The following is a 22,661-nucleotide window of genomic DNA, read 5'->3' on the forward strand; positions in this document are numbered from 1 at the left end:
AGCCGCTCAGAAGCTCCTGGAGACGGACGTAGACGCTGACGCTTCGCCCTGTGGATGAACGCTTTGTCTGTTCTGTATGAGAGAGGAGTGCGAATTCCTCGGGACGGACTACTGGCTTCAACAGTAGCATAAAAGGAGTCGGGAAATTTTACAGGTACATCTGGAAAGGATCCGGAATATAGCGTTTAACTGAGCCTAATCCACTGGGAAAAATCGGAGCGCTGTTTCTGCATTGCGTACGGGAAAAGGCTTTAATCGGACTCTAATAAATCGTTTGACTGAACCCGATCTTTGTGCAGTGGTAGATTTGGCTATAATGTAGTTTTCTCGTATGTTTGTGGAAGAACGGGGGCCAGGCGCCGCAGTGGGCAGCGATCGCTTTAACGCGGGCGGTACGTGCGAACTCGAACGAGCAGCTATTGGCAACTGGCACGTACGCTCCCAACTCCTGTATCTAGATCAAGCCATCAAAATACTCCCAAAGAGATCGTTTGGCCTGCGTTTGACTGATTTTTATCGCGTGGAGCAGCGTAATTAAACGATTCTATTCGCTCGCAAAGGATAAATCAAGACGGATATTGTTTTTTTATTATATTTGTTTATGACCTTAGATGCGTTAAATCATCATTGCGCTTGTGGTTGGTGTTTATACCCAGTAAAAGAACATTAGAAAATGAAAGCTTTTGGTTGCTGTTCTAAATTCCTGAAATTGTATTAAACCCAAGTTGTAACCTGCATTGGTAAGTTAATTTCATAAATAAATAATATATATATATATATATATATATATATATATATATATATATATATATATATATATATATATATATATATATACACATAATGTTTTTTTTTTTTTACAGTTTGCTGGGGGGAGGGGACTTGGAATAAACTTTCTGTTTTTATCACTATGCAACCTCCTCTCTATTGTCGAGAAAGGAAAGGTTTAATCTTACGCCTAACGTTAGTTAAAAGTATAGATTAATTACCTTATATGCCCGTCAAGGAGTAAACTGATAGCGTGTTTTCAAGCCTATTGATAAATGACTAATGGCGATTTAATGCCCTTTAATGTGTTGTTTTAAGCACTTGTACATTCTGAGAAATTTGTACAAAAGGTGTACATTATAAGCAAGTCACGCTGTGTAGTGTGTACACAGTATACATTACGAGTTGACGAAATTCGAATTGTAGCATTGTAGACAGTAAGCGAGTTATTCAATGACATTTAAGAGAGTTTTGAAACTCTAGCACTGGCAGCTAACCGTTAACTAACACAAAGACATGTTAAACAAAACACGACACATTTAATAAACGTTTAAATCTATGTAAAGTGATAATGGCAGTGGTGTTTTGATAATGTGATGTCAGATATGGGAAGCTGCTTGAGTGGGTACTGTTGCTATAGTAACCTCTTCAGATGAACGCGACTCTTTTTTTTTTTGCGCAAACTTTTTAGCCACACTGTCCTGACAAATGTGTAATATAACCTAAGGGATTATTTTTAAAAATTTGTGCAAACAAACAACAAACTGAATACTTTAGACCCCAAGCTCACTCTATGCGTATAGACATGAAATTAATAATGTTGCTCTGTTGTTGTTTTTTTAAAATAGGTATCCTGGATACATTTTTGCACCATGCAGGAGGCAGTTGACACCGCAGTGCCCGCTTTAGGTCTGCCAATGGGGACCGGAGAGTTCACCGAGCAGCAGATGGGACTCGTCAACAAGATCCCGTTAGTGAAGCCCTACTTAAAAAAGAAACACGCTCAGAGAAAACTGGACACAAAATGCTTACGTGCTTTAGATGACCCTATTTTGAGCACGTTATTAAACTCTGACGCTCTCGTGTCAGGGGACGGACTGTTTGTTCTGCGGAACCCAGCTCGACCGCAGAGGAATATATGCACGGCCGCCGTGGAGAAGCAGGCGAGGATTAGTCAGGTGTGCCTGAAGGAGGAGGAGAGCACAGACGCCGATGTGGCCGTGGGCGAGCTCGCGGGGGAACAGAAGGTGTCGGATATTCAACAGGTTTCAATAGACTCTAATGAGCGACGCTTCCAGCCCCAGGAGCGCGACGAGGCGGCACCCTCCTCCGATGTTTCAGGGCTGAAGTTAAATGACATCTACACCACTGAGACTTTGCAGGGTGCAAATTGCTGTGCCATCAAAGAGGGCGAGATCTTTGAGGATAAAAGCGAGGAGGCCTCTTTGGATCTAGTGTTTGAACTCCTGACCCAGCTCCAGTATCACACGCATCAAGGCGATGCTGTATCGATCTGTGTGGATTTCCTCCAGGGCGTTTGCATCTATGGCAGTGACTGTGCCCAGCATCACACCGTTTTACCTTACCACTGGCAAATCCGCAGAGCAGATACGCAGATCTGGCAGAGCATATCGGATGACTCTCAAGAACAACTGGAAAGGCTTTATTGCAGCCCTGACAATGAACATGTCAGACTTAAATTTCTGTAAGTGCCTCTGGTTTTGCCCTGTGGGTTAATGCCACTTTTCATTGAAACCTCTTGAGCAGTTTCAATCATTTATGCTTTACCTGATAAGGATATGGAAGTACAGCTAAGCTGAGCTTGCAGTTCAATGAGAAAACAGAAAAAAAATGGTGCAAGGGAGGGACTGGTATGATGCCCTACTAAAAAAAAAACAGCCTAAACCTGTCTGGTTGACTGGTCTTATCTGGTTTAGCTAACCAGCCAGCTGGTCTCCCAGACTGACCTGCTAAAAAGTGACCCAAAACCATTCCACAACCAGAGAGACCAGCAAACCAGCTTAGGCTGTTGTTTTTCAGGCGTATGGAAGGAACCACCTAGTTGAAGTGAAAGAGTGCAGCATGTGACAGGAAGTTGCCTTGTATGTAGGAGCATTTGTGTTGTGGATGAGGTATATGTGACTAAGAGATTGCTTCTTTCCCATAAGCCTTCCGTTGGCTGAAATGACGTGTGGAAGCATACTGACAGCTGTGAGCCGTGAACTTGCTCGACCCGCCTCTGCTAAGTTCGGTCGAACGCACACACATTACACGTGCACGCTCCCACTCACTGCGGCTTGTGCTCAGGCGGTCACACGCACTCGACGCACAAACAGAGAAGGGCTAACACGCAGACTTGCTCACAAACATGCACATAAATTAGCTTTAGAGGCAATTGTGCACATGCTCACCCACACACACTTGCTGTCATGCACGCACACATTTATGCTCTGTAAAGGCCTTTTTTAATTTTATGTTGATTATTTGCACACACAAACACAAACATCCTTAGACCTACCAATCATACACTCCATTGCCACAATTTATATCCCTGAGCTGCAATCATGGTGGCTTTGACCCAGCAGGATTTTATTTTGCCTAAACAAAAGGGCCCTTTTGTTTGTGAGAGTCTTGTTTAGGTTCCAAGCCTGGTCTGTATGCAAAAGTGGTTTGTAAAAGGAAGTGCACTTGGTCATGACAAAGCAAAAGAGACAGTGATTTTTACTGCTCGCTATGACACAGCTCCCGCCTGCTTTCTACTTGAAGATAGCATTGTTGATTTGTCATGGAAATTCTCCCACGGGACAGCCGGCTATTTAGGCGGTCTTTGTCTACAGAATTTAATAGACAGAATGGCCACATAACTGTCTCTGTTGGCCAGTTTAGCCCATTTGCTCTTAGAACTGTGGCTCACAACGACCTGTTTCATGTTAATAGCTAAAGCCGACCATTAAAGTCCTGCTGACTTTGGTAATTCAGGGGTAAAGTGAGACCCACAGAGCCTGTAAACCACACCCTTATCTGCTGACCACCCCATATTTTTTGTTTGTGTGGAGTATTTTTTTTTCTCTCTAGAATAATTCATTGTGTAATAGTATAAAGACCATTTTAGAGCAGAAATGAGAAGGTCTGTGTTATAGACGCTATGTGTAGTTGCCCCTGAACATATTTGGATCCTTAAGCTACACGTAAAAATGTTTTGACATGTCATTGATTTAGATTAAAAAATAATAATGATCAAACTCAGGTTCTTTAGTTGAAAGAAAAATGGCTTGGACTTTTCAGAGTGAAATGTATCATAAAATTACAAAGGTTTTAAATGATAACCGTTTAAAGTTATGATACAGTATTTAGACACTTTCTGGTTGTCAAATCGCTTCTCAGATCTTGGTTTGACATTTTGTTTTGGTCACCAAATGTCCAAATGCTTCGGGGCCACTGTGTTTTTGAAAGTCAAGACACAATATCAGACATATTGGCATTTTGAAGACAGATGGTAGAAAGTGTCTCAATACCCCGGGGCCACTGTACTTTCGAAAACAGGCTCACTGGTCAGGCTCTTACTGTATACATTGGTTTGCAGTAATTTCCAGGAGCAGAAGCTTTCTTCATTCTTGTTTATATCCTAAGAAATGGATGAGCAGGGGGCCCAATAGTTTTTCATTTTTGTGTCATTGTGCCGCAGTGTGAGAGAACCGTGACCCTTGATCCTGAAGGTTTGGTCTCCATGGGAGCAGCTGAGGGAGAGATGATTGTATTTGTCACACAATCTCACTGCACCAAGGGCATGGTGACCTGAAACCAAGGTGTTTGCATGTGTGTTTGCGTGTGTGAGAAAGGAGATAACGCCTTAGACAGGCCATGAAATTATTCACACGGGTGAGGTCTTTTGAGTTTTCACCATCAGCTTGACTCATAAATTTAGTTCTTCCTGCATTCTTTCTCTCTTACACTTGTAAAAATGTACCATGGTAATAATGTCCTTACCTTTGGATATGTTGCATGTAAATGAATATGCACTAACAACTTGCAAAAACGAAGCATGGTAAGTTTTTGGTTTTCTACATTTCTGCTAAGATACAATCATAGTACTCTTGGAATACCCTGTAATTACCATGATACATGGTATTTTGTTACCATCTAACACATAAAAGTATTATGGCACATCGGACTGTATCAAGGTATACGTGGAAGTACTTGATATAATTATTTTAGTACCATGTAATATTTGATAGTATTACCATATGATACTATCTCTATACCATAGTGTTGTCAGTATTTTAGTATATAGTGTTTATGTTAAAGAACAATTATATTACCATGTGATACAACATAGTAGAGTATTTTTACCAGGCATGTTTCTCTGTTTCATTCTACCCGCTCTCATGGCATAGACGTACCTGGGTGGACGTTTTAGCGAGACGTGAAATACGTACCAATAAGTACGTATCACTGCAGTTTCAAAAAGAAATGAACACTAGAGGCAGTAACTCCGACACCTTTTATTCCTTTTCACACAAATTTATAGAGTTTAAATTAATAAAGCGTAATTTTCGCAGTATTACTTGCAGAATATCATGTTGTGACTTCAAAACAATATTAATATGCTGGGAGATTTGAAAACTGATGCTTTTGAACATTAAAATCGCACATATCCAGCTTCATATCTATGGGTTTTCAGAGGCGGTAGGTTTGTTCGGTTGCTCACTGAGTTTGACAAAGCAGTTCAAATCTGCATATAAGTCAGTTGGAACAACGTCAACAAATGTGTTTTATATCAGTTTTGCATTTGTAAACACTATTAGGTAGGTTTAGGGTTGGGTTTGGTTTAGGGCATAACTTTTAGCGATAGTCCTTGGATATTTAAATTCTGAACTGCCGCAATACGTACCAGAAGCAACGTAATAAAAAACAGCAATACGTGACTAGATTAACGTACTCCAATGTGCCAGGGTTCATGTATTAAACCTGTGTTTTAGCGCCATTCAGTGGACATTTCTCTTTGAAACTGTTGCGAAACATGCAGTGAGGTGGTATTGCGGTAACGGTCTTGCAGAAACATACACAGAGGTATGTCTTTTCATGAGACTGGGTTGGTTTCATTCACTCATCAAAGTTATTTGTCTTTTGTTAGTGAGATCATAACATGCTTTTTTCTCACACTCTTTTAAATGTGCTTTTTAACATCAACAAAAGCTGCCAAAATTTGCAGCTAAAGTATGTTTATGTGTTTCTCTTTTGCTGAGAGGGACAAATACAAAGAGAAAGAGCCAAATAGTGGCTGGATTGTCTGAACAAACAGTTCTAGTCCCGCATGGTGTTCAGTAGCACACGTCCCGTCAGTCTGTGGCCTCCACAACTGCCTGAGACTTTTTGGAGACTTTTTTCTTAAAGCGAGCAAGAGGGAAACGAGAGCTTTTTTCTTGCCCTCAGCTCTGTTGAACCCGTCCTTTCTGTATGGGAACAAAAAAACGAGAAGTCAAGAGTGTTGATTGATGTTGATTTATTCCCTTGAACCTCTTGAAGAGGAAGGATGGAAAGCCCTTCGCAGTTTATAATCAGCTGCCAGTCAGAGACTTTATCACAGCAGAGTTTCAGTGAAGATGTCAAGTTATTACTAAATGATAGCTCTTGTTTTTGGTTCAGTGTTATGGAAGCTTGCATGTCTTCACTTAAACCACTTTTGCCATAAATGTCTATTTGCACCTGATTATTTTACTTCAATGACAGGTACATCCTTCCGTACTGCAATAAAACTAGCATAGACAGCTACATTGATTATTTTTGGGAGAGATATGTATTGGTGGGATTGTGCTGCTCAACTTCAAGTGTTTGGCAGGTTTATGAAGGGAATCATCATCTGTTGAATAGATTTTCTTACTCATAAGCCAATGTAAGCTATGCATTTTCCAAAAATCACCTGGTTTAACCATTGCTGGTATTCATTTAAAGGTATAGGCTAGTTCACCCAAAAATGAAAATTCTGTTATTGATCAAATAAACCAGAGGTTTGTTCTTTCATCATTTACTCTCTCTCATGTTGTTCCAAACCATTCTTTATTCTGTGGAACATTAAAAAGACATTCTAAAAATGTCTGTGTTTTTGTGTCCTTAAAATGGAAGTCAATCAATGTTGTTTTGGACCGCACTGACTTTCATTGTATGGACAGAAACGTTCATCAAAATATCTTCGTTTGTTTTCCACAGAATAAAGAAAGTCATAAAGGTTAGGAATGACATGGGGGTGAGTAAATGATTGCAGGATTGTCTTTTCTTTTTTGAACTCTGTAATAGCATCACAGTCAGAGGCTTTTATCTGAGTGTGTAAATGTATAACTTCATAGCATGTAACTTTAAAAGGTGTTTGCAAGTTACTGATATGACCTCTGCAGCTTCCCTATTTGTCACTGTGTGTTTGTTTTCTAAAAGTATCTGTTTGCTGAGTGTCTCATTGCTGAATTTACCACCTGCATAGGTGACTGCCTTATCTCAGGGTTGGTAGTGTGTGATCAGATGCATACATTAGTGTGTATGTTTGTTTAATTCTTCTCGGACTGTGAGGCTCATGCTTGGTGTGAATAATGCTGGCATGCAGGCAGCTCAAGCTGAGCATGAAAAAGTGAGTTGTTTTGTGTGTATGGGATTAAGTGTAAGAAGAAGAATGAGAGGCAGTCTCTCTCTTTTCTCTCTTATTTGGTCTGCTTGTTTCCCAGTCGACCATCTGACTCTGCAAACCACAGCTAGCTCAGAGGTGCCTTTTCACTGGCGTGTATGCCGGGGGGCACGGGGTTGCCGGGTTAAAGTCTAATCATCAGAGCATGTCTTTTAGAAGTGGTTGTGTATGTGGAAAATGCCAGTCCCGAAGCAGACCTTGGGTTTGGGCATGCTCAGTGGTGTACATGGTTTTTAAAGGCTGCTAATCCTTCACACTCCATGCGTTATCTTTGTCTCGCTCACACTTTCATCCACCTCCCTCCCCTTGCTCTGACCCTTTTACTACTGCTTCTCTTCAGTTCCCTGGTCGTGTGCATTTAAGGCTGAAGGAGTCAGCAGAACCATGATTTAGCTTTCAGAAAAGCAGAACTGTATAGTGTTTTAGTCTGCCAGCTGGGCTCGAGTTCCCCTGATTTGCAGAAGTGTTGGATAGCAAGAGAATGGCCTAAACTGGGCAAGTTTATGTGAGGTTAAATATCTGAATTCACTTTGGGACACACTGCTGCTAAATGCGCTTGTCGCTCCTGTTCTGAGTACTTAATATTATTCTGTACACCAAAGAGTTTGTTTATTTACAGAAGTAAGAACCATACAGTCGAAAAGCTCTGAACATTTTTTTATGGTGACTGCAGATTTTAATAAAGTCTGTGTGAAATTAAAATGCACCCTATCTAATGTTATTGTCTTTTTTTTATTGATTTTAATCAAAATGTCATAAATAGATCTTCCGGTGAAACAACAGGCTTCATTTTAGCAAAATAAGCTGGTCTTTTCCAATAATTTAGTCTGCTTAAATCCCAACCATTTCTCACAATTACCCAAAAGTTCACATTCAGATCTGTCTCCAACTTATCAACAACCAATGGATAGAACAAAGTCTCAATCCTACATATTTTTCTTTTTCGATAATCCATTTCACTCAGATGTATGCCACAATACTAAAGAAAGGGCCTGTTTTTACTTCTTTTTCATTGCGACTTTAATCGTATTCTGTACATACACAGTTTGTTTATTTACAGTTGCATTTACACAAGTTGCAAACTGTATTGTACAGTAAAATATGCTCTCAGAAAATTCAGATGTTGCTACAGATTTTTTAAATTAAACTGAACATCTAGTTGTTAATGTAGTGACATCACTCTCTTTTAAGGGTGATCTGATCAAAGCCACTAGAAGGCAAGCATGCAACCTTTAGCCAAAAAAGCATAAAGGCTAATGCTAACGCTTCGGGTTTGCCAGTATGTGTGAAAGGAGACCAGAGGCCTTTTTATTTTTATTTTTAATGGATGTCAATGGAGGAGAGGCTTCACTACGCTGAATAAACAGCTTTTTAGAGGAAACAGCTTATCATTTAATGACTTGACAGCCTATCAGCTAATCCTCAAAATGTTTCACATTAAGCAATATTTCTGGATTGAATTATTTTTAGAGTTTACACCGAGAAAAAAAAAAACAACACTGACTTTTTGTGACAGGTGTGATTTAGTTTACGGCACTTCTCATTCATTCCTATGGTTTCCGTAAACGGTTCACTGACTTCAAGGCTGTAATGTGATTGGTTAAGGCACACGCGATCCAAGTTAACCTTTACGCTTTCTCCAATAGTAAGTAATACAGACCCTCTCATCTCCCAATAGTAAGACAATATCTGAACTGACTCATTCACAGAAGATTACATTTTAAGCAACTCAATTTAAAAACTACAAACCGTTGGCATCCATGTTTCATGTTTATAGCTGCAAGACACCAAAATGTTGCTTTGCTTATCGCTGCTTTAGATCAGAACAGGAGTGACTATATGCATACAGAAGAATAGTTTAGGGTATTTCAAACTTAATGCCGTTGTGTACATGGGATTTAAAATTGTGAAACTAAGGCCTGTAACATTCTCTTAGTAAGTACATGAACACAAACAGTTTTATTATCTGATTCATGTGGTATTGCATTCCAAAGTAGGTCAGAAAGCACTTTATATAAACACATGCAGAGTTTTCTCTGTAAGGTCTACCACTGCCGATAAACTTTTTTTTTTTATCACTAAACAGGCGTTTTAAAAATACCTTCAATATAACAATTGAATTTTCAGGTGTTCGAGGTCATTTAGTGTTTCTAAAAGCCTCCTCATCCTCAATCGTTTTAAATCTCACAGAGTCGAGTCAAATTAGGGTGTGTTTGTGTGTGTGCATCGGCTGATCTCAGCTCCTGACACTGGTGAATCATCAGGTGGTTACAGGTCATGGTCACCGTGATGATGAACGCTGCCTCATGATTGGGTCAGGGGGACATCAAAGTGACACAACACTTCAGCAGGGCTTGCAGGAAGAGCAGGTTTTTCACCTGTGACTCCACCTCACAGGTAGAGAGAGAGAGGTGAGGTGGAACTGGCTTATCAACCGCTCCCCTCTCCCTCTCCTTCTCTCTGTTTCTCTCAACACCCTTCATTGCCTTTAATTATAGTCTCTCCATCCTGCCTGTCCATTCACATCTATATTGCACTTATCAATCTTTCTGTCCACTCTCACAGAGCTCTCTGCTTTCAGAATTGCGTGTTTGTGCAGATGTGGACTAAAATCCTGTGGCTTCATAAGTAGGTTGTTCTGATGAGCGCAGAGAGAATCCGTCTTTGCACTTAATTTAATGGCCGGAAGGTTATTTATAGCACTGTAGAGAGGGAAAGAGGCTGAAAGGATGAAACAGTCTCTGGGTTCTCTGTATGGGGTGACCGCACTTTGTCTGCGACGCAGGGTAAGGGGGCACTAGGACTTCTATTGTTATCTCCGTGTTATTACGCAGTCCGTCGGATAATGGTCGCCATGGTTACCCGGTGCACAGGTGGCCGACTTGAGCTTGGCGTGCCAGGCTTGAAAAAGAAACAAGCACTTGTTCGAAAATGAAAAGAGTGTGTGGGTGAGCTACAGTGAAACCTCTGTCAGAAAAGCCGGCACAAATGTGTGTGTGTGTGCTGCAAGTGAAACACTGCATGCTAGGTGTCGCATACCTCAATGCACATCCAAAAGAAAAAGGTAACACGAGCTGAGCGCTATACGAATCTGCATGTGCCCGTGCTAAATTGCAACATGTTGTGAAATCCCACCGCCAGCTTCCCAGGCTGCTACAGATAATTGCGTCAGAGAAATGACTTCATAAATGACATTGCACACGAATGTAGCAGCAAGAGAGCTCTGGTTGTTCTGAGACACTGTGTAATCCTTTCGGACTCTCTTATTTCATGTCATCTTAGCTCTTTACCTCCCAGTGCAGTCACTTCTGTAACCACCCATTCCTCCTTAATCCCAGAATGCCCTGTTCTTTCCTCATTGTACCTCATTGTACAAGCAGAGTGTTTTGGACAAAGAGCGAGCGATGCAGAGAGAAAGAACAGAAAGCAACAGACAGCAAACTCTGCTTCGTTCATTCTGTTGTTATAAAGAGCCTCTTCATTTACCCAAACCAGTTTTCTCTCATCTGTTTTGTTGTTGTGTTTAAACTCTGGGAAGTGATAGCTTTCGTTCTTGTTAATGGCTTTTGTTTGCTCCTGATTTAGATTCTGAAAGTGTGGTGTCCACACCGGTCTTCTCGGTCACCAGCCCTGAGGAGAGATGCTGGCTTTGCTCTATGGCTGTATTGTGCGCAAATAACTTTGCGTGAGTCAGCAGCTCCCCGGAGCGAAACTAGCAACATGATTCCTGCAGAAGGATATTTGGGTTGTGAAACTCATGAGTGGCTCATTCTGTTTAGAAACTCCAGCTCAGCCCAAGTTTTGCATCTGTGGATTACTGAACATTTGTTGTGCAAGAGACAGCATTTTTATTTCTGGGATGTTGTCAGGGCGGACATTTTGTACATAGAATTCAGGAAATCTGATGATGTTGTTGTCGTCTTTTACACTGAAGTGAAGGATTTGGATCATTGATTCAGATATTTTGCACGTATTGTAGGAGAGAAAATCACAAAATGAGATCTTTAAATGTCTCATTTGTTACTCCTACTCAGCAGTGAGGGCAAACAGAGACTGTTGCTTGCCTCGTCTGCGTTTATTAGACCCCAGTAATCTTACAAAAGAGCTCAGAATTTTAGAATACAGAAATGTCATTATGAACTCACAAACTCATCAAATTCATAGCCAGTTTGTTATTGTTACCTAAAACAAATACTTAAAAAATAGTTTTTAGTAACTGAAAAAAGAAAAGTACTGAAATAAGTTTAAGTACAATTACAAAAACTGAAATACAAATATATTAAAGCAGCATAAAAATGTAGAAAAAAATTACATTAGCACAGGACAAATTAAAACTTTTTACATTATCAATATTAATCAATACAATTATAGAATATAAATAACAATCTTGGCTCAGGTTGGTCTGTTGGCTTGTTTATAAAGGGATTTTGGGAATCAGCTGGATAACCAGCTAAACAATAAACACCAACATGACTAGAGTTAGAGACGCCCTACACCAGTTTAAACCAGCTAGAACACTGGTTGGCTTAAGCAGGGCTTTTAAAGCAAGGATACAATTCACATTACAGCTTTATGTTCTTCCCACATGTCATATAAATGGTTTTATTTGTGTCAAAGTCCTTTTATGAGACACAACTGAGAACTCCAGTGAGGTGTACCTCTGAGTTATAACACTTTTGGGCTTATACTTTCACATTCCCTGTCTAGATGTTCAGGTTTTGTGTGTTTCGGCTACCGGTATATAAGACAAAGCTGTTTGGTTTGATTTTCTCGAGCTGTCAGTTTTATTCAACCGATATTAATGCATCCTCCCCCCAGAAGTGAGATTACTGAAACAATCTACATGTTGTCCCCTTGCAGCTGGGGGTGTGAGTAATCCTGGATTTGGTGTCCTTTTTAGTGTTCTGAAGGACATTAGCACCTGTAAATGTTCAAGTTTGCCTGCTAGACTGGTATTATATGGTGCCTTGGCTCTGATGACCTGAGGGAAGTGCTGAAACTGCTGTGTTCTGCTCTCCAGCATGGGAAGCCATGCTCTCTGTTGGTTTTTGTTGGCTGAGCCAGAAGACCGCCTGCTAGGGCAGATTGTGTGTTTGTGCCCGGAACTGTCTGTTAAAGACAGGCTGTCCCGAACATGCTGCTTTGGAGCTATTCTGGCTGTGTATGATTGAAGCCCATGGTGTTCCAGTTGAGAGGACACAATGTGTGTCTTTTCGTTGTGAAAAAGAGAGTAAGGACCATTCTGGTAGATGCTGAAGGTTTCGCGATTATTTTGGGCGCCTGCAATTCTGTCATCTCTCAAGTTGATCCAAACCTGTATGGCTTTCAACCTTCAGTGATTTTTTTTTTTTGATTTTTTTGAATTGTTACGGTTAGTGGTTATTGAATATTTATATTTTATTCTATTTCAGCTTTATTTCAATTAATTGTTAATAGTTTTAGTTAACTATAACACTGTTGTGAAGTGGCTCAATTGATTCTGACTCAAAATTCATGTGATTCATTTGTAAATCAGAGATTGCTAATTCCATTCTTCCAAATGCTATTTTTGTGCTCTGTGGTGGAACTAATGCCATACAGGTTTGGAACAACATGAGGTTAAGTAATTTGTGACAGAATCTTAATTTTAACTTGTTTACACATTGGACTTTTTTTTTTTTTTTTTTTCGAGAGGACTGCTGGGAAACCCTCTTACTTATTCCTTCTGTTTGAGAGAGACTCATGGAACCACATTTTGTGTGTGTGAATGGCTGGTTTATGCATACGTGTGTTTTGGGCTGACTCAATTCAGTAGGTCAGCTAACACAGCAATGATAAGCATCTTCCTCCCTCTCTCTTTCACTCTCCCTTCTCTCTTACACACATGCGTGCATGCAAGGTTTTGGCCTGTTTTATTTTCATGCATTTTTTAGATCAGATTTGGTGTCTGTTGGAATGATTTCAAAGATAAAAAGACATTGTGTGAGCGTGAATAAGGGAAGACGAAACCTTACCTTGTTGGTTAAGCTACAACCCAAAATATCACCAGATTATAACTGTACTCTTTCTGGTTACCATTAAAATCTTTAAAAAGGACAGATCATCCCAACACTTCATGGTGCTTTCTGCTTTATTTATTCTTTCAATTCATTGCTACATAGATTGTTTTTGCTCACTGTGCTCATGTTTAGTCTACTATAGCCATATTTTAAAGGGTTGTTAATGCTCACAAGTGGCCTCTTGCTGTTTAATTGTATTTTGTGTGTATGTATTTGTGAGCTTGTTGAGATCTTCTCTCTGCTAAGCCCCTTCTGCTGTCCTCTTGACATCCAGTGTTTAGTCTACCTCGTGACTGTCCGCCACATTTGCTTATGAGTGTTTCTTTCAGGCCTCAGTCCACCCATCCTGTCAGAGCGCCATGTCCTTCTGCTGTGCTTCTGAGATTAGCTCTCAGAACTCTCTGGTGTGTTGATTTTGAGTGTATCGGGCAGTTTTCGTCTAGTGCACTCTGCAATTGTCTGGGTCTTTGACCTTTACAGGTACGCTTGAATGAGAGGGTTTCATATTTGACCCCTTAGGAACACAAATGGGCATTAATAATGGATGATTTGTGTGTGACTAGCTTTGAACAGAAGCACTTTGAGTATATGTGTTTGTAAAGGTTTTGTATGATTTATTCTCACATAGCCAGACCTTCAGACTGAAGGGCTGGAATTCATGGCAGCTTTCATTGGCCAAGGCCGTTTGACTGACATGTCAAACAACCAATCATAGTTTTTTTCGTTCATAGTCACGTTTCGAGGAGTGGAGTGTCGCCACAATAATAGACCTGCGTGTAAAACTCTCAGACATATTTTAAAGATTATATGCCATGAACTTTAAATATTTCACATACTTTTGAAAATCCAGCGTTTAGTTGATCCTAGTAAGTGCTCCTCATCACAGTTGTAAACACGGCAGTGTTCTTCTTCCGTGAAGGGGTTTGGCGCCACGGTATCTTTGTTTCCAGGCAGAACGTTAAAGAACGCAACACATATTTTGGAAATTATGTAGAATTCAACCAATCCGATGGCGACTTCGACACTCCTGAAGTTTTTCCACGTTTGTGTCCCATATGCATCAGACGTTTAGCCAACGTTCCGTGGGCGTGACGTCTGAGGCTGAGACTTTATATGATTTGACCATTGAAAAGGGCCTTGTATAGGCATCTCATTCTTTCACCGGTTGAATTTTGGGTCTGCATGTTGTTTGAGCATTATCTGAACAACTTTTGCCCAGACATTTCACCTTTAACCCCACATCCTCTTTGTGTTGGAGAGTAAGTGTGATCGATGAGGCCATTATTAGCAAGCCACCCCCAGGAGGGTGACCTAAAAAGCCAAGGTCTGAATGCAGTGGGAAGTCAGGGGGGTCACCGTTCCATTCCCCTCTGTCTGGAGGACAATCTCACCACTCATTGGGTTTTTCAGGATTTGAGGACCACAAAGACCAAGGGAGAGTTTTCTCATATGCCCAAGGAATTTTGTGGAATTTAAATTAGGTGTTTTTCTTGAAAGGCCTAGGTAGCTTATTGATGTCATGGCTCAAGAACAGATTATAAACTGTCGGGATTTGAATTTTATTCTGTGTAAGCGCCTGTCATGTGCATGCGTTTGAGATTTTGTGTTTAATTTCTGTTTACTTTTGTTTCACACACAGCGGTCGAGTGTTTACATTGGACTTCAGTGCCATGCGAGTTTGTGACCTGGAGTTTGACCTCGTCAGGCGTCTGTCCACGCCTTCCAGCTCCACAGCCACACCTACACCCACAAACACAAGCCCCACCCCTAACTGCCTGACTGTTTGGAAATACTACTGCAGAGATAACTTTGGCTGGAGGGAATATTCAGAGGTGAGAATCACACCATTCTGATCCATTCTCCCCCTTCTTTTATAATTCATTTTGACAATTGTAATTTTACATTAGATTTCTATTTCAAATAAATTGTTTTTTTTTACTCTCTCTTTTGTCAAAGAATCCTGAGCAGCACAACTATTTTTAACATTGATGATAAGAAGAAATGCTTACTGAGCACCAAATCAGCCTATTACAATGAGTTCTGAATAACTGCAGTAATGGCTGCTGAAGATTCTGTTATAACAGGAATAAAATACATCATAAAACCTATTACATTTATCAGTAATATGTTTTTATTGTAATTTTGTTCAAATAAATGCCATCTTGGTAAGCATGAGAGACATCTTTCAAAACATTAAAAGATCATGCAGACTTCAAACTTTTTGTGATTTAAGAATGGAAATAAAACCTAAACTCGTTCTTGAAAGATTTTGTGAGATTCACCTTTAAGGTCTTTTTAAATAGTGCTAAGATTGCGCACAGAAATAGCAGGTTTTCAGTTCCCAGAGTTAGTGTGTGTGTGTGTAGTGTGTACATGTGATTGCGTTGTGTATTGGGTCTCAAGTCAAACTGGCTCACACACACCAGAGAAGACGCCCTGTTCTACTCACAAGCGCCTGAAATCAGAACGTTGCATAAGCTTTCCTTTTAAAACAAATCTCTTATGATGGATACATTCTGACCAGTGCTCCGGATGAATTGAGTTGGAGTCGGGGCACATTTAAATGTTCTGTTGTTCTCTCTTTCTCCGTCGAATACATTACATATATCTTTCTCCATTTCACAGCCCGTGGTTCGGTTGATTGAGGAGGCTAGTGGCCAAGGTCTGAAGGAGGTGCGTTTCATCACACTGCAGAATCAGTACATCCTCAACATCCATGAGGGCTTCCAGCAAAATGCAGTTTTCGGTTTCTGCCGGCAGATCAAAAGACGACCGCTGTTCAGGTCCTCCATCATGCTTACCCCTTACCTCCAGTGAGTATCTTCGTTTACCTTCAGCACTCACAAAGTATCCTAAAACTCTTGTTAGACACCACTGATTTCACGCTGACCCATGTCCCATAACAACCAATTTTATACCAAAAAAAGAGGTTAGTTCCTCAAAAGAGTAAAGAGTTTCACACACAGATTATTTTCTCTGGATGCACTCCAAAACACCAAGATAACTTGCAAGCAGTTCACTGCTCACCAAGAACATACCAGACTTTTTAATTGCTTGAAGTACTGCTTGTGCCTCCTGAAACCCTTTCCTTAAGCTAGAACTTGGACTGCAGCTCAAGATGGTCTGTCATAATTTTCATAAGGAAAGAAATCTCTGTTATATCTATCATCTGTTGTCAATTGAAATATGATGTGTGCTTATTTACAGGGACAAAAAAAAAAATTAATGCAACAGATAAAGAAGAAAGGATGAGTGTTAAATGGGTTCTAGATCTGTTATGGTCTGTGTAAGAGAGTCTAACGTGATGAAAATGAAAGCCAGATATGAAAGCCAGATTTCTGGCTAGCTCAGTATTGTTCTTGTGACATTTTCCTGCCCTGTCTTTCATCTCTTACATATTCTAAGTCACTCAGGCCTGTGAAGGGCCTGCGACATGTGGATATGTTTCTGTATGTTCCCTTATATCTACATGTAAATTAAGCGAACAGCAGTTTTGAATCTTTTCCGCCCTGTTTTTTATTTTTATTTATTTATATTTTTTTCACAATAGAGTCAATGTGTCTAGCTGTAGTATTTGCCCCCAGCATTAAAGGATCAGAATCAGGACTGGGCTATATAATATTTTAGCCTTTTGACAGTATTATATATCACAATATGTATGAACATTTTTGAATGTTGAACTTCAAGTCGTTTGATCCATTTAAAATGATGAAATAGGCAGATTGAACTGAGTTCGGAAAATAAAGTCACCTACAGCTCTGCTACTAATGTTTAAATTAGACACACTGTTCAGCTTATCGCTTTCATACAAGTCGCAAGACAAGCAGGGATTGTTAACTTTATTCCCATCAGTCTGCTACTGTTGTCAGATAGAGGCCACTGCAATGCTAGTCCACCCATCTACAGGGTCCTGTAGCGTCAGGAACACATTGTCCTGAGCACAGGGGTGGAACTCATTAGTGCGATTGACAATTTGGCCGATCCGCTGCCTGCACCAGCTGAGTTAACGCTCAGCAAGCAGAATGAGTCACCCTTTTATTCACACAGAGACACTCTTAACAAACAGACCCTTAACAGCTGCTTTCCAGAAAGTGTTTGCTTATCTCTTCAAAATGATTGCCCCAGTTTCTTTTCATTTGCTTTTCCTCAATCACTTTAAAAATATATATGGCAAAGGAAAATGCCACAGTTCCAGCACTGGCAATCAAGTCGAGAGAGGAAAGTAGCACAAGAAAAAAGTTCAAAGATGACTCATAAGGTAGTCACACTGACTTGAGGGATAGCGTTTACCTTCTAGAAATCTAGTGCAATATTTATTCACAGGACTGAACCCTGACCTCGATTTAACCACAACCTCCAGACCTCCAGTGTCAAAATTGCAGAAGAAATTAGTCAAATTTCATGTTTCTCAATACCAATTTCAGTACCACAGCAAAAAATCATTTCTACGTATTTCATCATTTAATCTCACATTCCCTCTCTTCTTTAGGACTCTTGGTGGCCTTTCCTCTACATTTCTCTCCTTTCTGGAAAGCTCTGGAAACCAGCCTCTCTCTCCTATGTCAAGCGGCCCCTCCAAAGTGTACCCCGAGACTTGGTTACCCATGAATACCAGTCAGGACTTCCTGCAGGTGCCCGTCTCCCGGGATGACCGGAGCTACCGTACTGTCTATAGCCTCTTCCACAAGACCGTATCTGAAACCAAGTTCCGCATCCTGAAGATCCTCCGTGTCCAAAACCCCTTCCTCTGGGAGAAGTACAAAAGGTGGGGTAGGAGATTCTCAAACAATGTCTCGATCCTTTGTGCTGCTCAGAGTTGTTTAGACTATTTATCTGGGGCCAAAGCGGTCTTTAGTAAACACTGACATTACGGACTGGTTGAAGGTTATCAGGACAGATCTGTGTTTCATATACGTCTATAAAGTGAGTATTTAGCCACACCCCTCAACAAGACTCTGAGGCTTTAATGTTTGCTTTCATGCTGCTAGGTGTCAAACGTGTTAACGGTTCTCACTAAGATTTGTTGGTCGGAAACAGATGTGTTTTTGCGGTAGGCCCCCGTGAGGTGAACTTCTTAGCGTGTGAAATGAAGAACTTGATAGAGGAAGTGAGTAAGAGAGGAAAGGGTGCTAGTAGCCTTGGTCTATTTTAATAAGACTGTTCGTGCCCCTCGTCTGTGGACGATTGGTTACAGAAAAAGGATGAGTCAGGAAGAAGATTTATTGCTGTTGACTCATGAGGTGTGTTTGTGCACGCGTGTTTTTTCACTGCTATCTTAAGCAAGCAAACAATTAACTAATAATTGCATATTTCCATGTGTCTAGTAATGCCATTGCTGGAGTAATTGCTGTTTCTGAACATATAGGTAGGCCTATATTACATTTTGGTAGTCTAGCATAGGCATTTTCAAACTTTTTTATGCCAAAGAGCCTTAAATACAATTAACACCCTTTCTTAAAATATGAAGGCAGCTAAATATTTTAATGTATAAAGACCCACCCATTTATACTTTGTGAGAAAATGTTACGCGACATCTACTGACAACGTGTTGTTTCTAAAAACTAAGTACCGTATTTTCCGGACTATAAGTCACACTTTTTTCATAGTTTAGCTGGTCCTGCGACTTATCAGGTGCGACTTATTTATCAAAATTAATTTGACATGAACCAAGAGAAATGAGCTAAGATAAATGAACCAAGGGAAAACATTACCGTCTCCAGCCGCCAGAGGGCACTCTAATGCTGCTCAGTGCTCTTGTAGTCTACCACTGAAAACATAGAGCGCCCTCTCGCGGCTGTAGACAATGTTTTCTCTTGGTTCTAAATAAATGCGACTTATAGTCCAGTGCGACTTATATATGTTTTTTTCCTCATCATGACGTATTTTTGGACTGATGCGACTTATACTCAGGTGCGACTTATAGTCCGAAAAATACGGTAATATATATAAAATGTGTGAATAGATTAGTGTTGTCAAAATCACTGGTCCCAAGTCAAAAAAAAAAAAAAGAAAAAAAACACACCTTTCGGTTTTCATATTTTCAATCAGTTGAATAAAATAGTTAAATAGTTACAATAGTTTTTGCTTTCGTACTGACATTTGTACAGACAACCGTGAAATTTTACTAGTATTTGTAGCAATAAATACAATAGAATAAAATTACATATTTGCATAATTTAAGACTTTTGACAGGTTTTAGAAATTATAATAAAACCAGTAATATTGTCAAATAAAAAAATGGTTAAACTCTAAAAAAAGAAAAAATCTAGCCAAAAGAACCATCCACCCAGACAAGAATAGAATGATCAATATGTAAAACATTCATGTATAGCTTGCTTGTTTTGCTGGGCTTATTTAGGTGGATGGAATCTGAAATCTCATGTATCCCTGAGAGGCCAACTGAATAAAGAGGTGTGGATATCTTATTTACATGCTACTACGTGTCTCAAACAAAACTCTTGAATTTTATTCAAAGATTCAGTGCAGTGAACCTCACAACGTTTGCCAAATCCAGCAATTAGTTCATCCTCACAAGCACTTATTGTAGTAGCCTGGGAAAGAGAGCTGAAAGAATAAAGGTTGGTGTGTACATATGCTTGTGCAGGTGAAGACCTTTTGTACAATACTTCTGAGTGTTTCCAGGGTGTTGGCCAACGAGCGAGAGAGAGAATGTCACTGGGTAAGCATGAAAGAGTATTTGTTTGCTTCAGTAAAAGAAAGAACACAACAGACTGATGGCAGAGTAGCTTGGTGTAAAAGAGTTTAAAGGAGATGAAAGAAGAAGCTGAAACAACACAAGTGATTACTTTACTGGCGCATTATGGAGTCACTTCTCCCTGGCAATGTGCGCGTGAGTGTGTCAGTCAATGATTGTGACAACTGGGGCTTGTCAATGGCCTTAGGGTCACTTGAGGTCATTTAGGGCCAGTCAGTATCACACTGAGTACTCTACTGATCAGAGAGTTTCTTTCAGCCAGGCTGACCTTGCGTCCCCTATGCCCACAACAATAGAGGCACAGACTCGAGGCTAATTGAGCCCCGTTGCTGACTGGGTTCACTCAGGTCCCTGGCGCTCATCTGTTTACTCTCCCTTTCTGTACCCTCTCACTTCTCTGTTTCTATTTGACAAGATGACAGGCTGAGTGCTCCAGAGTTAGGCTTGCTGTTTTCGTGCAAGGGCAGCTGGCGTGCTCTGACACAACAAAGTTGTGTGTTTTATTTTAGTGCTAGAAGTTTGCATACAGTAAATGTTGGCATCAGGGTTCAAAATTCACTTTTTTTGCCACACCTGTCAGTGGTGGCTGAATTGAGAAGATTTACCAGATGTGAGGTTGTAAAGGCAAATAATTAACAGTACGATGTGGTTTGGTCCCACATGTGGGATTTTGTTATTTCTGTGCCCATTGGAGTACGGTCACACATATGGGTTTTAGAATATTCAGTGACGGATGTGCTCAGCACTTCACATATAATCACATCTACGCAGTGTTTTCAACCACATAATGCTTATTTTAAGTTTCAGACATCTAAATGTACATAAATACTAATAAAACCATACATTTACAGTTTGTAAAATACAGACTTAAGTCTATGGATGCAGCAATAAGAATCCATTCTAATATAATTTGCTGACGTGTTTTATTCATATCTGATAAAAATAGTGTCAGTAACAGTTCACTCTATTCTCCTTTCAGTTCACTGGCCTCTTGCTTGTATTCGGGAGAGACTGATGAATTTATGCACTGTAAATCCTACTGACAGGACTCTCTGAACTGCAGTGTAAACAAACATGACAGCATCCATCTCATGTTATAGATCAAGATCTTTATAAAGGTTTTTAAATGACAAAATAGACTCACACGTATTCGAGAATCGGAATATCAGGCTGTTGATGACATAGTAAGCAAGTTTGTAAATATTTTGATTATATTTTAATTTCAATTGTTCAATTGTACATCTTTTGCTTAAAATCATTGTTCTGACAATACGATGAAAGCCATGCATTATGTTACTGACCAACTAGTTTGAATCCTGGTTGCCTTGCACAGTTTTAGTCTGTTCTCTCTTTACGTTTGCCTGATGCTAACTCCCGTTTTCTGGTTTTGGCTTTTAACAATGTTAATAATGTTCTTCTCTTTACAGGAAGAAGGAGTACATGTCACGGCACATGTCAGAGATGGACCGCATGCTGAACGAACGCCACCTGTTCCATGGCACGTCCCAGGATGTAGTGGAGGGTATCTGTAAGCACAACTTCGACCCACGTGTGTGCGGCAAGCACGCCACCATGTTCGGCCAAGGCAGTTACTTTGCACGCAAGGCTGTCTATTCTCACAACTTCTCCAAGCGCTCGTCCCGCGGGGTGCACTACATGTTTCTGGCCAAAGTATTGACGGGCAAGTTCACAGTGGGCAACCCTTCCATGCGCCGCCCACCCCCCCTGAATCCAAGAGACACCTCCAGTGACTTATTTGACTCCTGTGTGGACAACTGGATGGACCCACAGATCTTTGTCATCTTCAGTGATGATCAGAGTTATCCTTACTTCATCATTCAGTATGAAGAGGTGGGCAATACTGTGGCTATTTGAAGATCACTGCATAGCTAGATTCCTGCACAAGAGACCTGTGGGCACATTCAGCCATTTTGAAAAGAGACAGGAGTAGATGTGCCCCAGAAATCCGAATAAAACTCATGGACCATATGGGATATTTTCGGATATGGTTCCCACCCTGAATCATGTGTGAGGGTTACTGTGTGACCTTTTTGTCCACTTCTTCTCCATGTCCCTGTGAATACAAATGGGGATTGTGTGTATGTGTGTATGTCATCCCTCCTCGGTTCTGGACAGTTTAGTGTGTGAATCATGTGTGGATGAGTGTCTCTGCTGTGGCTTCCATTGATAACCATGGATTGGAACCCACTTTAGTAAGAGGCACGTCAATGGCTTGCCACTTGGACTCGAGGCTGCTGTTGCAGCTTCACATTCTTATTTTTTTCCACAAAAAAAAACTCAACTGCTCCCATTGCTGCCATTCGCGTCCCATACTTGCTATTTGTTCAAAGTTGTACATATGATCTCCTTGTTTATATTGAACTGTGTGCCTTTTGTCCATAAATAAATTGTTTATTTATGTTAGTCAATGTTGCAAGTAAATAAAAACAATTTAAGGAGAATGTGA

The 22,661-nt window shown here is 40.4% G+C and overlaps 1 protein-coding gene across 2 annotated transcripts; it reads left to right on the forward strand.

Annotated features, from left to right (window-relative positions):
* Nucleotides 1-22,661, forward strand: tiparp (TCDD-inducible poly(ADP-ribose) polymerase). 2 transcript variants are annotated; one of them, XM_059564804.1, is made up of 6 exons: nt 1-154; nt 1,617-2,473; nt 15,119-15,311; nt 16,105-16,292; nt 17,969-18,244; nt 21,622-22,661. In XM_059564804.1, the coding sequence occupies exons 2-6, from the start codon at nt 1,641-1,643 to the stop codon at nt 22,067-22,069; spliced, it is 1,938 nt and encodes a 645-aa protein (XP_059420787.1). In that variant the 5' UTR covers nt 1-154; nt 1,617-1,640; the 3' UTR covers nt 22,070-22,661. The 2 variants fall into 2 exon arrangements, with proteins under 2 accessions (XP_059420787.1, XP_059420788.1); XM_059564805.1 differs by lacking the exon at nt 1-154 and adding an exon at nt 177-301.

Source organism: Carassius carassius, chromosome 13 (genome assembly GCF_963082965.1).
Source record: "Carassius carassius chromosome 13, fCarCar2.1, whole genome shotgun sequence".
Taxonomy (NCBI): Eukaryota; Metazoa; Chordata; class Actinopteri; order Cypriniformes; family Cyprinidae; genus Carassius; species Carassius carassius.